The following is a 22,668-nucleotide window of genomic DNA, read 5'->3' on the forward strand; positions in this document are numbered from 1 at the left end:
CTTATACTACTGCTGGTACTGCTAGCTGCATTACTGCTACTACTGCTAATTATTACCACCGCTGCTACCACTATTAAAGATGCTTACTGTCACTGCTGGCTGCTATTTTAAAATGGTTTATTTCAGTTTGCTGAGAGATATTCTGATAGATTTAAGAGTGTACGAGAACTCGCTTACGTTGGCTTAAACAGGGACCTATGTCGAGAGGCAAGCCAGCGTGGCCAAACAGTTTTAAGTGCGCAGGGAACAGAATAGTGAACTGCAGCCCTTGAAGTTTAGATTCGGTAAAAGTCTATTTCCGGGAAGAACTCATGGACGAGAATTTGTAACCTGCTAATTACCTTATCTGTAACAAGCCGTGTGCAAGCACTTCCTCACGGCTCTCAAGCCATGATGTATGCCTCTGTTTCAGGACAGCAAGCAGGTTATTTTACATGTGTTTACGTTATCTTAGCCGAATATTGCCTTGAGAGAGGCGTCGCATCACGCCCAATTTAGTAGCTCCTTCCGCGCGAAGATGCGGGCGACCGTTCTAGACAGTAGAGGGGTTCGACGAGTTTGCTCCGCCTTCCCGTCACTAAGTGGGCCTAATCCTGTGAATTTAATGACTTAGTTACACCATGCAGATAATAAGTTTGGAACTCTGCTGACACGATGAGACAGCGCGAAGAGGATGACGATAGAGTAGACGTAACGAACGCGTCCTTCGTTCCTTCTCTCTTCGCGTTGGTACAGTGTTTCATTGTTTCGGAAACCACCAACTAGGCCAGGTGTGTGATCCTGGAGCATTCGCTCAACGCACTGTTTAAATCGTCATGAGCGACGAACACTTTGCGCCATGGTGCTTCAACACTTACAAAGATTTCTTTACACGTTCCACACAGTGTGTAGAGTTCTGTTACTGCATAGATCAGTCCTATGACAGTGTATAGGCGATCTATGAATTCATGGCCTTACACGATTTGCATTTTTGTCTAAAGACAAAACTCTGCTTGATGTCCAATAGACACAGGAGGACTGTCCATAGAGGGTCTACACGTGTATGGGCTCACACTTTTGTAGGCATTTGTTTATGGACAGTCTATAGGCCTCGGCCTGATACGCCTTGAATAGACAATTATCTACAGCTACTGAACTGTCTATATCACGCAAGTGTCACAGATAACGTGAGCAGTAAATATGCTTACATAAAATTAATTTCTGCATTTCAAAGTTGTGCTATGCAGGGCATAGGTAATACGCGCATAGTAAGAAATGCAGGTACTTCATTATCATCATCATCATCATCATCCTTACTACACCCACTGCAGACCAAAGGCCTCTCCCACGTGTTTCTAATTAACCCTGTCCTTTGCCAGCTGCATCCACCCTTTGCCTGCAAACTTCTTAATCACATCAGCCCACCTAACTTTCTGCCGCCCCCTGCTACGGCTATTTTGTCTTGGTATCCACTCCGTTACCCTTAAAGGATCTTGCCTTCGCATTACATGCCCTGCCCAAGCCCATTTTTTCCTCTTGATTTCGACTAGGATGATTAACCCACGTTTGTTCCCTCCCCCACTCTGCCCGTTTCCGGTCTCTTAACGTTACATCTATCATTTTTCTTTCCATGGCTCGCTGCGTTGTCCTTAACTCAAGCTGAACTCTTTTCGTTAGCCTCCACGTTTATGCCCCGTAGGTGAGTACCGTAAAGATACAGCTGTTGTACACTTTTCTCTTGAGGGAAATTGGTAAACTGCCACTCATGATCTGAGGGAACCTGCCATAGCGCTCCACCCCATTCTGATCCTTCTAGTTAACTCCCTCTCATGATCCGGATCTGCTGTCACTACCTGCCCTAAGTAGACGTATTCGTTTACAACTTCCAGGCTCTCGCTGCCAATTGTGAACTGCTGTTCCCTTGCTAGACTGTTGAACATTACCTTGGTTCTCTCCATGTTAATTTTAGACCCATCGTTCTGCTCTGCCTGTGTAACTCATTGATCATGATTTGCAGTTCACCTCCTGAGTGACTCAGCAGGCAATGTCATCAGAGAATTGCAGATCATTTAGGTATTTTCCATTTACTGTCATTCCCAACTGTTCCCAATTCATGCCTCGGAATACCTCCTGTAAACAGGCGGTGAATAGCATTGGCGAGATCGTGTCTCCTTGCCCGACGTCCTTCCTTATTGTAATTTTATTGCTGACTTTATGTTGGACTATAGTAGCTGTGCAGTTGTTATATATATCTTCCAGTATATTGACATAAGGCTCTTCTACCCCCTGATTACGCAATGCCTGTATGACTGCTGAGGTTTCCACTGAGTCGCATGCTTTCTCGTAATCAATGAAAGCTGTATATAGAGGTTGGTTATATTCTGCGCATTTCTCTATCACCTTATTAATAGTGTGAATATGATCTATTGTGGAATATCCTTTACGAAAGCCTGCCTGATCATTTGGTTGATTAAAGTCTAACGTTGCCTTGACTCTATTAGCGATTACCTTGGTAAATACTTTGCAGGCAACGGATAGTAATCTGATCGGTCTGTCATTTTTCAAGTCCTTGGCGTCTCCCTTCTTATGAATTAAGATAATGTTTGCATTCTTCCAAGCTTCTGGTGCCGTCGAGGTCATAAGGCACTGCGTATACGGGTTGGCTAGTTTTTCTAGTTCGATGTCCCCTCCATCTCTCAACAGATCTGCTGTTACCTGAGCCTCCCCAGCTGCTTTTCCCCTTTCCATTGCCCTAAGGCTTTCTTCATCTTTCGTTACTGGCGGGATGACGCATTGCTGTGCACTACTGTCTTTCTCATTAACGCTCTGATTACATTGGCTGCTGTACAGGTCTGTGTAGAACTGTGCAGGTACTTATACATTTTAAAAATTTACATAATATTTCAGTGACTTTCCTCAAGAGCATTCTTGCGTCATGTATGTACACTGCTGTCAACCACCTTCGGCATCTTGAGTTTACATAATAAAATTGGAAATTGAAAACTGGTTTTTGGGGAAAGGAAATGGCACAGTATCTGTCTCACATCTCGGCGGACATCTGATCCGCGCAGTAAGGGAAAGGATAAAGTAGGGACTGATAGAAGAAAGGAAGAAATATGTGCCGTCGTGGAGGACTTCGGAATAATTTCGACCATCTGAGGATCTTTAACGTGCACTTACATCGCACAACAGACGGGCGCCTTTGCGTTTCGCCTCCATCGAAACACGGCCGCTGCGGTCGGGTTCGAGCCCGGGCACTCCGGATCAGTAGCCGAGCGCCTTAACCACTGAGCCACCGCGGCGGGTCGATGAAAATGGTATTAAGCTAATTGAAAAATATTCTCTTGATGTCCTTTACTTCTGCACTATCCAAGGTGTTTGATCTAAATCATATGGCAATTTTTTTAAATGCGATTTTTGTGCCATAAGCGCGCTTCCTTCGGCATAACATTGTTAGCGGTGGTGTGCATCTACGGCTAAGACATGCTAAACAGCAAAGTGGTTCATCATTGATTTTTCCTTAAAGGCCCCAACGGGGCATTACATAAGGACATAAAGTCCTCTGTTCTGAGAGGTTTGTAGCCCACTGTAAGCAATATCGATACCAATTTTTAGGTTCTGGAAAACGCTCTTCTCTACGCAAGGTGACAAAAGAGGCAAGCGGGTATTGCGTTGCAATGTTCCTTGAATACGCTGAGTGGTGACAAGGACGAAACGAGACGACTGCAACGTTGCCACGTCGAGTCGTAGTCTCGTTTCTTCCTGGTCACGAATCACAGCGCATTCAAGCAACAGAGCAATTCTCGACGCAGCTGCAGGAAAAAATGAATGTGAATTAGCTCAGCTAATTCAGGATACAGAGAGCGAAAGCTGTCGGCGTTCATAGTGTTCATAGGCGAAAGCGTTGACAACGTTCTGGACGCCGATGATTTTGAGGAAAGGAAGGGCGCATAACTTCCTTCCTGGGTATAAGTGGATGCCTCAATCGCGCTTTCAGGTACCTGGTGGTAGTGGTGCTGGTGGTGAAAAGCATTTATTCGATATATGTGTACAGAGAGGTGTTTGGGGCTTCCCTTAGTGGGAAGCCTTGCTATATACTAGGTGGAGTCCCTAGTCCGTGACCACATTGGTAAAAGCCTCCGTCCGGGCCCTCTGGACCAAGGCCCGCTAGGCCTGGAGGTCCGAGCAGCTAAGAAGGGCCGGCTCACAGTCCACTCACGGCTAGGCTGGGGGCTTGGGAAATGGCTCGGTTTTGTTGGCAGGCCCACACCATGTGGTAGGCGGCAACCACCTTCCCACAGTGTGACCAGCGGCCTGTGACCATAGGATCGAAATGTCTCATTATAGGCGGGCACACTAGAGTATTACTGAAGAGTCGGAGGAGCACGCGTTCGTCTATTTTCCCAAGCCCTTTTTCCGGGGATGGGTAGCATTGACGTTTGTGCTGATAATGGAGAATTTCACAAAAGTGGAATAAGGGTTGTCCCGCATCCGAGGTATCAGAGTCAGTACGAGGTACTCTGGAGATGAGAGCTCGGGCAGCCGCAAGTGATGCCTGATTACCTCGAAAACCCTGATGGCCTGGAGTCCAGGTAATGTGTTTAGGGGTGGGTTCCGTATTGCGAATGCACCAACCCAAGAAATATGCTGCTAGAGGTGTTACACGACCGGCTTCGTAGCTTCGACACGCTCCGCGGGAGTCGCGGTGATAATGTGTGGAGAAGCAGGATGGTAGATAGTCATTGCAATAGCCGCCTCCCCTGCGTGAGTGGGGTCAGCTGGTCTAAAGCTCGAACCATCCACCTACCTGTCTTTGTGTATAATGGCGGCTGTGAACCACCCCCGGGGGTAAGGACAGGCAATATGCACATGGAAGACGCCGTGTTTGGGGCCGTGCTTGTGTGCCAGAGCCGGTGTTCGGGCTGTACGGGACCGTCGTGAGTATGAGTGTCCTTAGAAGTGAGAGGGCGTACTAGGGCGTGGTAGCGCCATAGCTCAGGTACCGGGACCCTCACTTATTTCATAGGTGAGTGTTGTGCATGTAAACGGGCCAGGAGGGCCTGGCTGGATGATGTTTACATGAGGCGCGTGTACTGATTAAGGAGGTGCGCCTCTTTCAGTTCTTGAAAGGAGTTGGTCATACCCAATGCCTTAAGGCGGCTGTTGGATGTAGTGACCGGCAGGCCTAGGGACCGCTTAACAATTTTCCGAATAATGACTTCGAGTTTGGCTAGTTCATGATTGCGTAGGCGGAGGTATGGTGCCGACCGAGAGGTGTCGGCTGCACGCATTAGCGCTAACAATGTCCAGGCAGACACGCGGCACTGCAGCAATAGGCCGCAGCTTTCATTGGGGACAAACCTCACGCGGTGAACCATTAACTGCCACCTCCAAGGGTGACAGGGTTGGCGCGCTGCTATCATGTGCGCGTAACGCAATGCAGGTTTTGTAGCGATAGCTACATTGCGGTAGCATTTCGAGCCTTCAGCGTGGCAGCGCCGGGCCGATGGCGATGTATCTGATTTTTCTCCTATGACACTCATTTTTCTTTCGTTTTTGAGATGTCTGAGCATTACAAGTGCGACGTTTTTTTTTTCTTTCATGCTCTTCTTCTTAATAAAAATTCAGTTGCGAGTCATTGCTCGACGTGTCTTGTCTTCCCTCGTGCTTGTGTTTTTAACGCTGTTAACTACACAAGCGTGCGTTAATTGTCTTCTGTTTCGCCTGTGTGCGGCCCCGAAGTTCTATACGGTATATCTGCGGCGAGAGTGGCGTTTTCGGAAATCTCAAAACTAATACGGATATTCCTTACAGTGGGCTACAAACCGCTCAGTACATGAGCGGCGCAATGGTAGTACTTCAAATTTAACTGCTCAATATTAGTTTACCACGCTTCTCGTTAACAAGACTTCGCTGTATCCTGATGGCCACCGCCGCTGACTATGCAACTGTAAAAGAGTGCTTTGTGACTTAATGTTACTTATAAAAATCTTAATCTTAGGTTAAACACCGTGGAAATATAGAAGATGCATATTCCTTGCCCATAAGTCTTATTCTAGCTAGACAGTCTTTGTCAATGCTAGTTAATGCGCAACATATTGTAAAGAATTTCGATATAAGATTGCAATACAGACCCACAATATTATGACGATGAAGGCGAAGCTGGCAGTGGCGCGGGCGCCAGTGTCCCTCCGTGTCGACAGCCTTTCAGTCTTGAAAGCGTTAAAAAAAATCGATGTACACTCCTATAAGCCGTTCCCTTCAATTTTTATTCCACCCCATATTACAGAAGTACGCTTTCACTGGGTCCCTGAGCACTGTGGCATTGCTTCTAATGAGAGGGTTGATTTTTTAGCAAAATCCGCCCTTTGGTGGACCTATTGTCCCGTTCGTCTCTAATACTGTTTGCTTGACTGCAGCACGCTTTCAACGATTCCAGCGTCTCCACTTCTTTATCCTCAAGCCTCTGCTTGCTGCAGCGTATTTTCAACACCTGGAATTTCCTTGGAGCGTGCGGATGTGCAGTTCCAGGCAATGTGAGGTGTCCATGGCCCCCCCTGCGCTGCAGAATACCGCGACAAAATCTCTATGTCGATCGAGGTTATCTATGACCAACTTCTGTGAGCCTTGTGGCGCAATTGAGTCAATAAGGCCCGTTTTCCTCTTTTGCCGGCGGTTCGCTTCTCTCCGTAGGACATTCTTCGAGATCCCGCCGGCTCGACTGGGCCTACCTCTTTCTATTCTGATCCTCCTCTCCTTTCGGGCAAGTGCCAAGGGACATGGCCTGAAACCAATGTGCAATTTTATTCACGAATATATAATCGCATCAGATAGATTTTTCTACTTGAATGAGAATTCACTGCTTTTCCACTTGTTTTTTTTTCTCCATATTTAATCCAACTTCGAGTCTAGGTCACAACATTATCAACAGAAAGGGTATAAACTGCGCGAACAAGACAGGACGAGAGGCACACAAATCGACAGACAAAGCGCAGACTTCCAACTGATTTTATTTGTGAAAAACACATCGTTAATAAGGCCAGAGAACATAAGAAAAAATAAGAAAAACACTATCACCATAGGGTTCAGCGATAGAAACATCAGCAGAAATTTACAGGTTAATCAGATCCGATGTGAACACGAACGTGCCCTTCTAAAAACTCTAGCTCTGGTGTCGATATCGACAGCGAGGGCGAGCTAACGCAGTCGTCACCCCTTTTGGCTATCAGCAAAGCTTCGATAACCTCCCTTTCAGTTTTGCTGCGTGCATAGGAGAGGAAAGCAGTTTTGTCTAGGAAGGGAACGCAGTTGCGGCTGTCACAGTTTTTGCAGTGTAATGGCAGATTGCTGCCTGTGCCGGTGTGCATCGATCGTCTATGTTCAAGGGCTCGCTCATTGAAACACCGGCCAGTTTGGCCGATGTAAACCCACCCGCAAGATAGAGGTATCTGGTAGATAACCTCGGAGGTACACCTGGGGCGCGATTACGGATCAGTCTCAATCGAAATTGTCTCAAAAAGTATATCATTTGCCGCTCTCCTATTGGTCGGCGGCCATTTTAATTTTTTTCGTCACTGACTGACGTCGTAAATGGCGCAGAAGTGCTGACGTTGGCCATCTAATTATGCGGGCAGATTGAGACGATTTTTTGAGACTGGAAAAAGTAGTATCAACACGTTTGAGACAGAAAATGGCGGCTGTTTACATCGTCGTATACGCGGGTGACCGCGCGAGCAACGGTGTCGGAGGGTGCATGAAGACGACTTTGACGCGCGGGAGAGTTATTTCGAGGAGACTGCGCAGTGTCTGTGCGACGAACTCGCCGTTGAACTGGGAAGTGCGCGGGTGAGTGCGCTGTCAGTGGAGCGGTAGGTGCTGTGCGCGCTGCGCTTCTTCGCCTCCGGTGGGTTTCAAGGCGCCGTTGGAAATGAAGAAAACGTCGGCGCAGCCCAACCGACTGTGAACAAGCCTTTGCGGCGGGCAGCGGAGACCAGTGTCAACGTTGGGTAACAGAAGGGGGGTGTTCGCTTTCCGAGGAGACCCGAGGAGAAGGCGGCGGCGAAGGAGGGCGTCCTTTGCCTAAACGTTCGCCGCCGCAGCATCTCCGGCGTCGTCGGGTGTGTCGATTGGGCACTCATCACTATCAAGGAGTCTGGGGGCAGTGCTGCGAACGAGCCGCAAGCGGTTCTACGCTGCGGACGTAATAGTGAGTATACCTCGGCCACTGTTTTTGACCGCATGAGTTCAAGTGCTACAAGTGCATGAGCTACAAGTGCGGGCCTCGGCAGCGAGAGTGAGTACGGGCTGTGCTTGTTTTTTCTCAGATCTGTGGCGCGAACATGTGCATCCTGGCCGTGGACTCGCGCTGACCCGGATCCTTCCGCGACGCGTTTGTCTGGCGGCATTCCTAGGCGGAGGAAGGCCTGCTGGACGACGGTGATTTTTTTTCTGGGTAAGCAGTAAAATAGCCGTGTCACCCGTCGGGCGAACTCAGTCACATCTATTGAGCTCCAGCACTATGCATTTGGCCGGATCTGCTAAAGCTACAAGAATCAGTCTGGACAGTTACACAAATGCAGACACTTTACAGTATGATACAGTGTATTGCCACCCTTTCCTTTTGTTAAATATAATTGCAGCAGAAGCACAGGACACATATTACATTGTTGAAATGCATAGCCTTTCCTGTTGAAGAAACCAAAGCAAAATGCACCTGACAGTGCTTGTGTTTTGTAGGCAATCATAGCGCATCATTTATATGAATATGGCGGTAAAAGACTGACCTTACAGTAGTGCTCACTTATACATATAAATCCTGCATGTATGTATGCTCTTGAATGTCATATTCAGCAAAGCCTGGATGTGGGCTACTTGGCGTGAGTTTTCTACTGTATAGCAGAGTGTCCTGTAATGCTGTTGAGATCACTGAGAAAGGACATGCTTAGCTGCATCATTTTTTGTTATGCAGGAGACTATGTCTACCCACTGGAGCCATGGCTGCCTGCACCAGTTGCATGACATTACAGACCTGACCCAGCAGAAGGCCTGTACAACACGCCACATGCTTTCACGCAATTTGTGGCTGAGCGCTGTATTGGTGTGCCGAAGAGCTGCTTCCGTTGCTTTCAAGGGCACCGGATGCACCATTGACAGTGGAAGTGGACAGTGCGCATCACCGCACGTGCTGCACTTCACAGCCTCTGTTTGGATGTGCCCATATCAGCAGAGGGTGCAGGCGACACTGCCTCTGACCCAGATAACAACGGGCCACCTCTAAATGGTGGCTGCCTCGTACAGACAGGATCCCTCCTCACCTGCCTCCTGAGAAGAGCATGCGGTGCTGTACTTTTGGCCTCTCTAGGACGACCCGTCTCCAGAGGAAGGCGTACCGAGGGATGGTGCAGCGGCAGTTGCGATGGAAAATCTAGCGTCCAGAGACGACTCACCATGCTGGCATAGAGAGTCATATCAGGCACTCTTCCCCTGTTGCCACTGTCATTTCCTTGTGTCATTGCACAACACACATCTGCAAGTGTGTGAGCAATTGTGTGATGCGGTTGTGCCCTTGGCCAACCTGTGTGCAGCGAGAAGCCAGCAGTGACAAACAAGTGCCCCCCACCGGCTGCCACTTCATTTTCAGTGTGTTTGCTAGTATATCTTCCAGTCCCTCAGCAGCGTGTTGCACAGTCTCTTCCTGAAGACGGAAAAGGTGTTGAAGCAGCTCGCCCAATTTCTGAAAAGCATCATTTTGAACTCTCTTTTGTCAATGCTTATGTTAGCCCACCTGCCCCTTCTCTGCTGTCTCCTTCCAGCTTGGTGGAGTGCCTGTGGTCTTTACCTGTGTGACGAACATGCATGAACCAAAAGTGTAGTGCTGGAATAAGGCATGAAATATTTGTGATGCTTGTTGGAATCAAAAAGCTGTTTTTTATTGCATCATACATTCAGTAAGCGCGTTTATTTTTTTAGGCACAGCATTTGACACGAGTGTTTCTATTGCAGAAAAGGCAGTGTACATACAAGCATACTTTACCTTGATGTACAATTACCGTATGGCATTTCTGAGTGCAGTTAAGAAAAAAAATCTGAAAAATTGAGTTCAAAGTGCATGTTTTCTTTCATACAGAGGCTACCTGTACAATAAATATGGCATAGTACAGTGTACATGATGCATTTTCCGGACTACAAAACATTTTGGCACATATAAGTAGTGTAAATACCAAAGCTAAGCTTTTAGCGTAATGGTGTGTGGCTAGGGGTTTCGCTCTGTGCTAAAAGCTGTACCTACTGCAAGGAAACCGCTGTACAACAATGCATAATAAAGATTGTAAGGTGCAGTGACTACAATGACTGCTGAATGACTAGAACATCTTCACTGATAGACAAAGATGTGTAAACATCACAGACACATCAAGGAGATGGTGTGTGATTAGAGGTTAGTTTACAATCACAAATCATGCAACACCGTTACTGGAAATGCTCTACAGCTCTAAGAATATACAGGCAGCTCCATTATGGGAAATTTTGAGCACTTGGTTATTGCCCATAACTGACACCTAGCTTGGTTTGCGTAACACAGGGCTATGAAGTCTTGTCCATGATGACACGAGACGGTGACAATGCCGAATGGCCGGACAAGCTCCTTGTGCTATCATATAATATGTGTGATAAGTGCAACTGCTTTCAAGCTACTTTTCGCCTAGGTATTTAATGTCCTAGTCATTTTCAACTGGCTGTTCCCTTTCAAACTGGAGTGGCCTGTATACAGGGTGTCTCAGATATGATGGACCATAATTAAAAAAAAAAAAAAACAAGTGGTCTTCCGACCTGAAGGGAAGTGCATGTTAGAAGCTATGCAAAGTATTTAAAGCCCTTCAAACACTGCCCTCACCAAACCCAATTATACCAACATCACTCCGCCTGCTGAGCAAAATACAATATTACACATCACTGCCCTGTCCTACCTACCTCACTGCCCTGGATCATATGCAATTCAAGCGCTGTGTACCAGCAAACATGAACAAACTTGCTCAACTTTCTGCCCAGTTGCAATTAGCCTCTATACAAGCAAACTACTTATTTCCTGGTTGACCCTGGATCTACTACATGATCAGTAAATAACGTTAATGGAACAAGCTCGTTCTCTCCTCGGTGACAATAGCAAAGTTATCAAGTCAAGTGCTTCCTTTCTCTCTAAACAAAGTGGAGCATAAACATCACAATTTCTGCATCTTGCACAGGAAAAAAAAAAGAAACTACGGCAACAACTGAACATAAACCGAACGGAGCTACAAAAATACAAACGGAACATCAAGTGCTTAGCCCGATGTGGGCGGCAACACTTGGTTACGAGGCAGAAGAGTGCTGCCACAGAGGCAGGCCGTGTCGGCTCTCATTTCCCGCACCGAGATTGCAAGCTATCAGCAGCTACACCTGTCTGTCGGCAGTTGCTTCTATGTGATGAAGAAAATAAACAGAACCACACGTCACTCGGTGATCGATAGGCGCCGACCGAGAACACAGACTAAAGTTGTCTTCGTCGATTTTCAAGCCCAGCGCTCCTTGTAAGTTGATCTGCGCAGGCCCGTAGCATTCACTGCCTTCAATCAGATTTTTCTGCACACTTCAGACATCCGCAAAGTGCCTTGATTTTAGACGACACGCAAAAAATCGGGAACTAGCCGTGGAATCAGCTGTTTTCTTGCACGCCGCCATGTTCACGCGATACCACTGCCAGCGCGCCCTCATGGCAAAAGAAGTTAACCTGCAGCAAATTTCATTGCAAAACTGAGAATGCTTCTAATTTTCCCTCGTGTTGTTGAGATTGCAACACAGTTTACTACCAAAATAAAACATTGCTTGTTTTCTTCATTGCGTTTTTGTTCATTTTCAGACTAACATGTTCACGCTATACCGCTGACAGCACACCTTCGCGGCAAAAAAAGTGACTGAACAGCAAACTTAATTGCAAAAAATGAAAACACTGCTTCTTTTGCTTGGTGCTGTTGGGTTTTAAATACAGCTACTTAGCAAAATAAAACATTACTCGTTTTTATTCACTGCGTTTTTACTGCAAAACATTAGTCTACGGTCCCTTGTCGTGCGATTAGTGGTTTCGGGGCGGAGCCCACCGCCTCCTTGCTCCGCATTGGCCGATTCGGCGGTCGGCATTTCTCGGTGTCGTCATTTTGACGTCACTGTCTCAATATTGAGACAGTTTTTTGAGACTGATCCGTAATCTCGCCCCTGGTGAACTTGGTCTGATGATTCTTCTTGCATGACCTGCGTTCCGATCTTGTTTCTTTTTTTCTCTTCCGAGAGCATGGGACAAACGTTTTTCAACTTACAAGGCGCTGAAAACACTACATTTATTCCATATTTGCCTGCCACCTTCTTGATGCTGTGGGAAAGGCAGTGAAAATATGGCATGACGAAGGGAGGGGTCCTGTCTGCCTGCATGTCTGCCATATTTTCACTGCCTTTCCCACAGCATCAAGAAGGTGGCAGTCAAATATGGAATAAATGTAGTGTTTTCAGCGCCTTGTAAGTTGAAAAAAGTTTGTCCCATGCTCTCGGAAGAGAAAAAAGAAACCAGATCGGAACGCAGGTCATGCAAGAAGAATCATCAGACCAAGTTCATAGGTGTGCCGCCTCCGAGGTTATCTACCAGATACCTCTATCTTGCGGGCGGGTTTACATCGGCAAAACTGGCCGGTGCTTCAATGAGCGAGCCCTTGAACATAGACGATCGATGCACACCGGCACAGGCAGCAATCTGCCATTACACTGCAAAAACTGTGACAGCCGCAACTGTGTTCCCTTCCTAGACAAAACTGCTTTCCTCTCCTATGCACGCAGCAAAACTGAAAGGGAGGTTATCGAAGCTTTGCTGATAGCCAAAAGGGGTGACGACTGCGTTAGCTCGCCCTCGCTGTCCATATCGACACCAGAGCTAGAGTTTTTAGAAGGGCACGTTCGTGTTCACATCGGATCTGATTAACCTGTAAATTTCTGCTGATGTTTCTATCGTTGAACCCTATGGTGATAGTGTTTTTTTATTTTTTCTTATGTTCTCTGGCCTTATTAACGATGTGTTTTTCACAAATAAAATCAGTTGGAAGTCTGCGCTTTGTCTGTCGATTTGTGTGCCTCTCGTCCCATCTTGTTCGCGCAGTTTATATCCTTTCTGTTCATCATGAACCAACTAGCCCGCCTGAACGTCCTTCAACATTATCAAGTTGTTCCACCCTTGCCCATGATTGCGTTTGTATCAGCGATGCAGCCTTGTCACCTCGCCGTGGGCATGTGCCATTAATTCTGATGACATCATCATCATCATCATCCTCTTGAGGGCAACAGCAAGAACAACGATGACGGAGCGCTTGCGCTAGGCCAGCGGCCATTAAATAATCTCATTGCCATGAGTCATCTCGCCTCACTCTTCGGCTGGCCGCCACGTAACATTTGGTGTGAGTTTCGGAGTATCATCCTCATCTTGGACCTGAAGGTTCGGCGTACTCCGTCAGCTGTGGTCGCCGACCGTGTGTTCTTCGCCTGCGTCGCCCGGCCGTGCCTCAGCCTTTCAGACCTGAACCGACTTCGCCGATACCCCCGCCCCGTCTCCCGCGTCGACCACCTGACAGGATGAACTTAGCGGACGCAATGACCAGACCTTCCCACTCCAGCGACCCGATACGCCGCCCACCCGCGAAGACACAGCCCCCCCCCCCCCCCCTGCCCTTGACTTTCGGCACGTCCAAGGGCTTCGGCCGTTGGCTCCTGGCGACCTGCGGCCTGGAAGCTTCGCGGACCAGGAATCATTCGCCCATTTCCTTATTCTTGGCGGCCACCAATTCACCACTTTGTTCTCACTGTTCATCCCTCTTGTCAAACCCATTACCACTTGACACGTCTCTTTGTCAACAATCGGGACGATTGCTCTGTGGCCCCGGGTAGTATGACGAAGAAGACGAAGCTGGCAGTGGTGCGTGATTTAGAGCTCGCGCTAGGCGAGTGGCCATTAAATCATTAAATCATCTCATTGCCATCAGTCATCTAGTCTCATTCTTTGGTTGGCCACCACTTAACAATATTAAAATGCTTCGGGTAGTAGCAGTACGGGACTTTATTCAGGGACAACACTTCGGCGCCTTAGACGATTGCCTGCGGCACGGGCATCCACTGTTCGTCTCCATCTTCAACTCCAAGCCAGTCTAGCCAGGTTCAGACGGTATGGGAGGGGTTGGAAAAGTTGGCATAAGAGACATGGCAGATGGGATATGAAGGATCGAGTAGGAACTTATTTCTTGTCGAAATAAAGTCGTGCAGGTGTGAAAGTCTTTTAGGTTATACCTGTCGAAGGATGCGAGCCTCGCGCACAGGAAGACTAGGATAAGGGTCGGGGTAGTGTTTACAATTTATGCGGAAAGCGTCGTAATAGGCTTTGATGGTCGCGAAACGGCAGTCTCAACCCTCCCTCCGTGGACATGGGTCAGGAGATCAACAGTGCATGGATAAGAATTTCACGGGCAAGCTGGTTAGCCAGCTCACTGCCGTCAATTCCCGAGTGCTCAGGGATCTGACCGCGGAAGACGGGTAAAGGCTGCAGCGGCGTAAGTGCGGCCTCGATTTCTGTAGACAGATGTGATGGGAATGTTTTTGATTGAATGGCACGAATAGCTGCCTGGAAGTCGGTGAAGATGGTATTGTCAGTAACAGGTGAGAGCGGATGAAAATGTTCAGTGGCGTGAATGATAAAGAGGACCTCGAGCGAGAAAATGTCAGGGGGGTGTAAGAATGGGCTGCTGGCGTGAGTGTGGGTGGCCTCAAGGAGTCACTCTAGGCGCATCCGTGTACATCGATCCATGAGTATCGGAGGGGGAACTATGATGAGAGGCAGTAGCATGTCAGCGGCCAGCATGAAGGCTGGCGACACATTAGAGGGAGGAGCAAGTGTACACCGTCTTGTGTAACGCAGTCTAAGTGCGCGCAAGTTAGAATCCTCCGGAGTGGAGGGAATAGGAAAAGGAGCCGTCTGGATGGGCGGGGGGAGTAGTAGCCTGGTTGAGAAGGTAGCTTCCTTAAGCTGTACTTGAGAGGCGAGGCACTTGCCGACCGCGGTGAAGGGAAAAGCTAGTGCGAAGAGGATGGAAGAAACCGGTGACAAAGTTTGTCGGTGTAGGTGTCTATAGAGAGCCGGAGAGCTCGAAAGAGTTAGCTCGTTGCTAGGCGGAGTACGTTGGAAGGAGCAGTACCTTGCTTCTCAGGAGCCGGAGAAAGGCTCGCCAGGTCAAGGAAGAAGGAGATGAGAAGCAGGCCCTACCGGAGGGCGCCTTGGACGTCACCAAGAGAGCCGTGTGAACAGCACAGTGCGATGTCATCGGCATAAAAGAAGTGATGTAGATCGGAAATGAATGATAATTCAACAACGAGGAGAGCTACGGTAGTATTAAAAAGGGTGCGTGAAAGAACGGCACCTCGAGGGGGTACCTCGGGTTAGACGATGAGGCATACAAGTGAGGTCAGGTACCTGTAAGCATGCTTAGTTGTTAGAAAGGAAAGTACGAACGTGGTTGTACATGTGGGAGCCACTGTGAATGCTAGAGAGACAGGAAAGGATGTGGTAATAAGAGAGACAGTTGAATGCCTTGCAGTCATTGACTATGACCAGGGATTGATATTGAGAGATGTCACAGGTGAGGAAAGTCAGACGCATGTGGACGAAAGCCGATGAGGATTTTAGGAAGCGAGTTAGAAGCCTCGAAATGTCCACCAAGCCTAGTGAGCTCCATACACTATATTGTAAATGCGCTTTTCTACTTACACTATAGGCAGCCTATACACATTGCGAATAGAAAAAGAAAATACATTTCTATACACTTTTATATAAGAGCAATATCTGTCGACTTTTGTTTACATAAAGAGACCATCAATAGACAACAGTTTATTAGAATTCGAATTTTTTTGGTGCATAGATCACCTATGGCTGTTAGACTGTTTAATTCACTAACTATACACTCTCTATACACCAAAGTGTACTCGAAAGTGTATAGTCTACGAATGCATATTCGTATATGGATATTTTAAAAGCCATGAGTATAAAACTCTAACAGACTCCTAAATGAGTTTCGAATAAAAACTATGAATAGATTTTGATAGGAAGGTAATAGGGTCTAAGGAAGTCATATACCTTTCACTGACCATTTTTACAAGAGAACTCGTCGTCGTACTACGTGAATGCTGCTTGCTCTGGAGAGCTGTCGTGAGGCAGCACAATGTTCTGCAAGCATATGCGGCTCTAGTAGGCTCGACAAGGAACAGCGGCTCAAGTGACGTGCGGCAAGAGTGCTCACAAGCAACGGCAACCGAAGCTCGCTGCCAAATACACTTCCTCAGACGACACCTTCGTGGCGCAGGTGTGGGTAGCTCGGGAGGGCTACAGCTAGCTTAGCGGCATCGTGTCCGCCTGCTCGTTCTTTGATACCCGAAGTAAGCAGAATGCTAACGTACCTCAAAAAGTATCAACGGGCGTGTACCCTCTCCACCCCCCCCCCTCCCCGCTTGTGAAAAAAAGGCGACCGGAGGGATGATACGCAAAAACATCATGTGTTGCGCGACTGCAGTGAACCTTAAACAAAACCAGGCGATCATATTAATTTGGAGGTTTCTGTTACAGTGCCTCTTGTAGTCACTGTGCGGCATTGGCCCGTTAAATGCAGTACATGACACAATGTGTATCATAATCTACGGTGTGGTTCAATCCCTGCTCTGACTTCTTTGTTGCTCCATCGTGAGAAGCAACACGCGACACTGCAGCGTTATTACTCCATACATGCAATATGATTGGCACAGAGTAAAACCTGGTCAATCGTTGTGTTGGACAATTGTGGTCGGAATCTGATATAATCATTCACAGTGAGAGCAAATTCCTTCTCTCAAGGCAACAGCGGTAAGCATCCACAGTTTCCGCGCCTAAGAACTTCAGAAGTTGTACACTTGTGGGCACGAGCACCACAGAAGACAAGTGTGGTTGCTGTATCTGCTTTTATTCACCTGTCATGTGCATGTCCTCTCACGCTATGTTACTGGTCCTTGGCTAGATGGAGTCTCAACCTCTAAAGCGAGTTGCTCTCTTTCAATGCGGTCGTGAGGAACCCCTGTAGCAAAGCGCAATTTCCTTTCTACAGGCGTAAAGCTGTTTGTATAGTCTGGTTGTACTGCAGGCGTCGCCGTTACATTTCTGTTATTACTGCGGGCGTGACCGTTAAATTTCTGTTATACATGGTTAACACGGTCAGAGACCGCACATCCGCTAATTCGCCTGTCCTAGCAGCTGAACAGGCCGACAGCGAGAAACTTTTTCTGCCCAATTTAAATATAGGTAACTACATTTAGTGCAAAATTGGGCAGCTATTGGGAAACAGCAAAGGAAAAATATATGGCTACATTCATGGGCTAGGTATGTGCAGGAAACTCGTTCGGCGGCAAACAGTGCGTGGCAGCAATCCGCGCTAACCGCCGGATTTATATTCCTCAATGCTTTCTCTCGCTTCCTTTCATGTGGTTGCAGGCGGCCACGCAGTACAATAATGACACGGACACGCGCTTTGGTCTGAGCTACTCGCCGCACAGGCTGCGTATGGCCCTGGCGGCCGGAAAGGACGCCGCCAAGGAGGCCTCGGCATTCGTGAAACCTGCGAAGAAGCTTTTCTCGGGGACTGGACTGTCCGCTGTAGGCGTTATGGGCATCGAACAAAAGGCCAAGGATTTCGCCCATGACCCCAAGTTGAGAGCCTGGTTCAAGGCAAGTCTTTGCCAATGTTCTCAAGGGTTCTATGTCTCCGTGTTCTGGCTCCACAGGAACTGGTTTCTTTAGTTTTCAGCTTCAGACAAGTTATCTGCTTTCCTTTTAGCTGCAGTTTAATTGCCAACAAAATCATCTATTTTAATTTTTTCATGATCTTGTTGCGGAGCCTAGCGCCACTGAGTCGGAAAACCGCAATACATTGGCCAACTTCAGCCCTGTACTCGGCTGGGCGTTGGTGTGAGGTGCACTAGCCGGCACTGGTTCCAGAGAGAGAAAATTGGTGCTCCCCGAGTAAAACTAAGCATGGAAACAGAAATGGGTAAACAAGGTCTTGTCTCAAAAAGAAAGAGAATAACCATCAGGGGTGGAAAAAAGCAACACGCGAATATACAATTCCATCTTTCTCGAGCAAAAACTTTGATAATCGAAAAATTGCAAGCCACTGTAATGGAAGTATTGAATGTAACAGTACATTATTCTGATATGTAGCAAAATCTTTTCTTTAAAGTGTTTCCAGCGATCGCATCGAACAGTTAAGACAGCCACAGGAAACCAGTGGGGACGCTTTTGAAAGCAAAAAAGCAAAAACGTGAATAGAAAAAAATAATACAAAGCTGCCGTCTGGTGATCTCCGGATTTATTGATTTTTGTAGTGAAACCTTGCAATACATGAGAAAATTGCGTTCATAAGCGGTTTCCCGCTCAAAAATGCTTTTGTCCACAATTGCTGTGTATGAAACACCCACGAATATAAAAGCCATCGCGTTGAAATCTTCTGCTGGTCGCTGCACTCACTGGTGTTGGGATTCAGGTAGCGTGGTCGGGCCATAAAAGGAACGAAGAAGCCGGATACTTGGTTAAGAAGAAGACATGGAAAACTTTATACAAACTATTTACATTTTGTACACGTTAAGAGAAATTGGGAGTCACTCGGCCTTACTCCCTGAAAAGTTCTATAGGACTTTCATTCCTTAAAGTCTCTAGGTGGTAGACGCCCTGCCGAGCAGGGAGTGGCCTGTAAAGTTCACTTTCGCGCATCATCACACACTCGTGCACTTGCGGAGACATCCCCGTCTCGTGTTCAGCTCGAGGGTGAGGAGGACGTCATCTCGATTGCGCTGACAGTGGTACCTCAATAAGTGGCGTTCCCAGGGTCAGGAGGCGGGCGAAACGTGTGGCTGCACTTGTTGTTCATAAGTCCCGATGCTCAAGGCATGCACGCGGGGTCAGGGTAAACCGCCAGAAACTACAGTATCTCCCGCTCAATTCAATCCAAACGCCAGAATATTTAATCTGAGTGTCATTCAATTTAATCCAGGTGCCACAGAAATTAATCCACGCGTCAAAGCACTTAATCCAAACTCCAGCGAATTTAATCCTCATGCATTCTCACACTGGACCGCTCAAACTTAAAACGCGGTCTACAAATCCCAGACGCGTTATCGATGAGTTGTTGCTGACGAAGCATTAGACACCCAATGAGCAAGTAATAATAACAACTTTTTTTAATCAACAAATAAGGGCCGGGTATTTATACCACCCACCACATCAACCGAAATACAGGGTGAGCGCGAAGCATATTGCAGATATGCATCGGCGGTGTCCTGCAACTCGCATCATCATGTCATACCTTTATTATCCTGATAAGATGAGCGACTCACTCTAAGGTTATGACTGAGATAAACTCCCTGCGATCAGCCGATAGTCCACTCACATGACTTCGCATCACTTGCAACCCACTGCAGGGTTGCCATAACGTCCCGTCATGATGAAAGTATGCTCCTTGTGACGTCACAACTTGTAATGACGCAGCGAAAGCGTTTAAAGTTAGCGATTGCGACAACATTGCAATAGCGACTTAATGCGATGCATGATACTGCAAGTCGCGTGAGCCGGAGATTGGATTCAACGAAATAGCTGTGTGCAAATGATAGCCGTATTGTCCAGGGAAATTCGATACCAATGTTGTTGGGTCGCGAAAGTACCTCCCCTTTCCTGAAAGTCACGTGACTTTATAAGGCGGGAAGAACTGCACATATTTGTGCAGTTTATTAGTGTCATGTAGGAACACACTGAATGTGCTAGCTAAAGGTGTGTCGAAGTGATAGCGTCATTACATTCGACATAACGTTTCGTTCCATACCCCTCATGGCTTTGGTTGAGAATGCGGGACGTGAGGTTTCAAGTGATGCGAAGTCATGTGAGTGGACTATCAGCTGATCACATGGAGTTTATCTTAGTTATCACCTCAGTGTGAGTCGCTCATCTTATCAGGATAATAAAGGGGTGACATGATGATGCGAGTTTCAGGACACCGCCGATGCATATCTGCAATATGCTTCGCGCTCACCCTGTACTTCGGTTGATGTGGTGGGTGGTATAAATACCCGGCCCTTATTTGTTATGATTAAAAAAGTTATGATTACTTGCTCTTTGGGTGTCTAATGCTTCGTCAGTAACAACTCATCAATAACGCGTCTGGGACTTGTAGACCGCATTTATAAGTTTAATCTTTGTAAATAGTGTATATATGACCACTCCCTATGTCCTTTCTTGCTGTCCCCTCCCCTCTTTCATTTTACTTCTTCATACTGCCTTCTATCCTTTATTTCCGCTTCCCCAGTGATGGCAGATGCCGGGGTTAGCAAAAATCTTTTAACTTCCATTTTATTATTATTATTTATCAATAAACACTTACTACTACTACTACTACTACTACTACTACTACTACTACTACTACTACTACTACAACTTCAAGATTGAGCGGTCCAGTGTGAGAATGCATGAGGATTAAATTCTATGGCGTTTGGATTCAATGCTTTAGCGCTTGGATTAATTTCTGTGGCACCTGGATTAAATTGAATGGTACTAAGATTAAATATTCTGGCGTTTTGGATTAAATTGAGCGGGAATTACTGTAGTCCTTTGTCTCCAGGCATGGTCGCGATGGGTAGGGATAATGCACGCCCACCCGCCACTGCCATGTTCGGCATGCCGAAGAGACACCGGAAACGACACCTTTTGTGTTCACAGCTCAGCGCGACATTCCTTGGCGTTGAAGACGGCCGTCTGTGACACGGCCAAGCAGGGTATTTTGACCCAGATGACACCCGGGTTGCCTCCGCAGGCTTTGGGCGCAATCGACGTCCACTAGACAGACGGTGTACTGGTGCAATTCTGCCGGCTGCTGCCAGAGTCGCCGCTGCCTTGGCTGCGCCAGACGAGAGTCCACGTTCTAATTCACTTAAGCTGGAGGGGAGCACGGGCATAGCACTGAGCAGAAATCATGGATTTGTTGTCATGGCACAAGTCCACTGTTCGATGTTGTTCTTTTTTGTAATTGCTACCTGTGCAAATGCTTTTGCTACTGGCACTGTAGCTAAATGCCTAAATAACGACCAGCTGCTAGCTGGTAGCAAGTAACAATTAAGAGGAACAAAAAGCGCCCCATAAAGACAAAAGGTAAACGATAACAGGTACAAGGCATTTCTAACAATAATAACAGTACAGAGCGTAAACTTAGTCGGTAGAGCGCAATGATAACATCGAGCACGAGGTATAGTTTTATCCAAAACGCCTAAAAAAGGGGAAACGGAAAAGCAAAGTCAATGCATAAACGCAAAAGCGGTGTCAAAGTTAATAAGACATACCAAAAGTGTAAGCCATTCTGCACATGTACGAGTATCAAGGCACGTGCTCAGACTGAAATCGAAAGCGTTATCATAGAGGCTCTGCTGATTGCCAAAGCCGGGGACCAGTGTGTCAGCACCCCTTACATTTTACTCATGTCAAGGAATTGGACTTCCTCAAACGTCGTTAAGACGGAAAGGGGCCTCAACGTTGGTATGAGAGAAAGCGAGATGTCGCCGGAGCCGTGTCCGCTACCTTCAATCTTCTCATTCGATGCCACAACTGTGGCAAAGAGAATAACACAGTATGTACAGGTGCCCACAAAAGTTTTCGTAACGCGAAAATTGCCACAAAGCCTAATTTGTGGGCAGCATAGGTATGTAGCCATGAACTGAAGTGTGTGCTTTGTTGTTCCCGGCGCGACCTGCACAATACATCCCTGGATGGACGATGCCTTTCCAGCCAGCGAAGAAATCGGCTGTTTTCGTGAATTCGGCGTTCCGAAAATTTTGTGGGCACTTGCAATCCGGTGTTGGGGGCTACCGACGTTGTCCAAAGGCATAGAAATCAACTGCGTCGGGAGATTGCGGAGGGATATATCTTCGCCACATCGCACACCCCGTGTGTCGTCAAACCTTCGGTAGCGTTACATCGCATAGAGCTGGGTTACCTTACCACAACTTTTGTATTTTGATGAGGTTAATGCACGCTTGTCATTTGACTTGTCTTGTTTTGTTTTTGGTTTTTTTTTGCCTTGTGCGTCTGCGTGACCTAGTTTGGAGGCTTTATTATCATGGGTTTTACTAATAAAAATTCACGTGATAGTCAGCGCTTGATTTGTATGGGTGTTCCTTGCTTCGTCCTCGTTTCTTCGCGTGCGAAATAATGGTAAACGTCACTAACGTAAATCTGTTACGGAATGAAGAGTGTTATAAGTCAGCAAAAATATTAATTGCGTATGCAATCAAGACAATTTACACCGAACGAGAAAGTCTCTCACAGTTCTAATGAGTTCCCTGTGACCTTTAATGGGGCAGAGATACATCTTGAACAAAACTGACTTAAGGTACGCTTTTCCCAGTATCGTGCAACCGAAAATCACACTATACCTCAAAACGTTCAAGTTGATATTCTATTGGCTGGAGCTAAACGCGTTCTTTGTGAAGCGGCCCAGTGCACGGTTCGCCTTCATTGTTTATGCCTCTCTTCTTCTCACGCTGTCGTGGCTGTGGCTCTGCCAAACACGCAGGTCG

The 22,668-nt window shown here is 47.1% G+C and overlaps 1 protein-coding gene and 1 long non-coding RNA gene across 2 annotated transcripts in view; both read left to right on the forward strand.

The window, feature by feature from the left end:
- Positions 1–18,924, forward strand: part of LOC144108635 (uncharacterized) — a 30,070-nt gene extending 11,146 nt beyond the window's left edge. Inside the window, exons 4-5 of the mRNA XM_077641822.1 lie at positions 17,549–17,782; positions 18,871–18,924. Of these exons, the coding sequence (XP_077497948.1) occupies positions 17,549–17,782; positions 18,871–18,924 (288 nt within the window). The remainder of the gene's footprint in view (positions 1–17,548; positions 17,783–18,870) is intronic.
- On the forward strand, positions 7,595–11,931 carry LOC144106829 (uncharacterized). The gene is made up of 3 exons (XR_013309128.1): positions 7,595–8,185; positions 8,304–8,431; positions 8,948–11,931. It is a non-coding gene; the product is annotated as an uncharacterized LOC144106829 (long non-coding RNA).
- Positions 18,925–22,668: the final 3,744 nt, after the last annotated feature.

Source organism: Amblyomma americanum, chromosome 10 (assembly GCF_052857255.1).
Source record: "Amblyomma americanum isolate KBUSLIRL-KWMA chromosome 10, ASM5285725v1, whole genome shotgun sequence".
NCBI classification, from domain to species: Eukaryota; Metazoa; Arthropoda; class Arachnida; order Ixodida; family Ixodidae; genus Amblyomma; species Amblyomma americanum.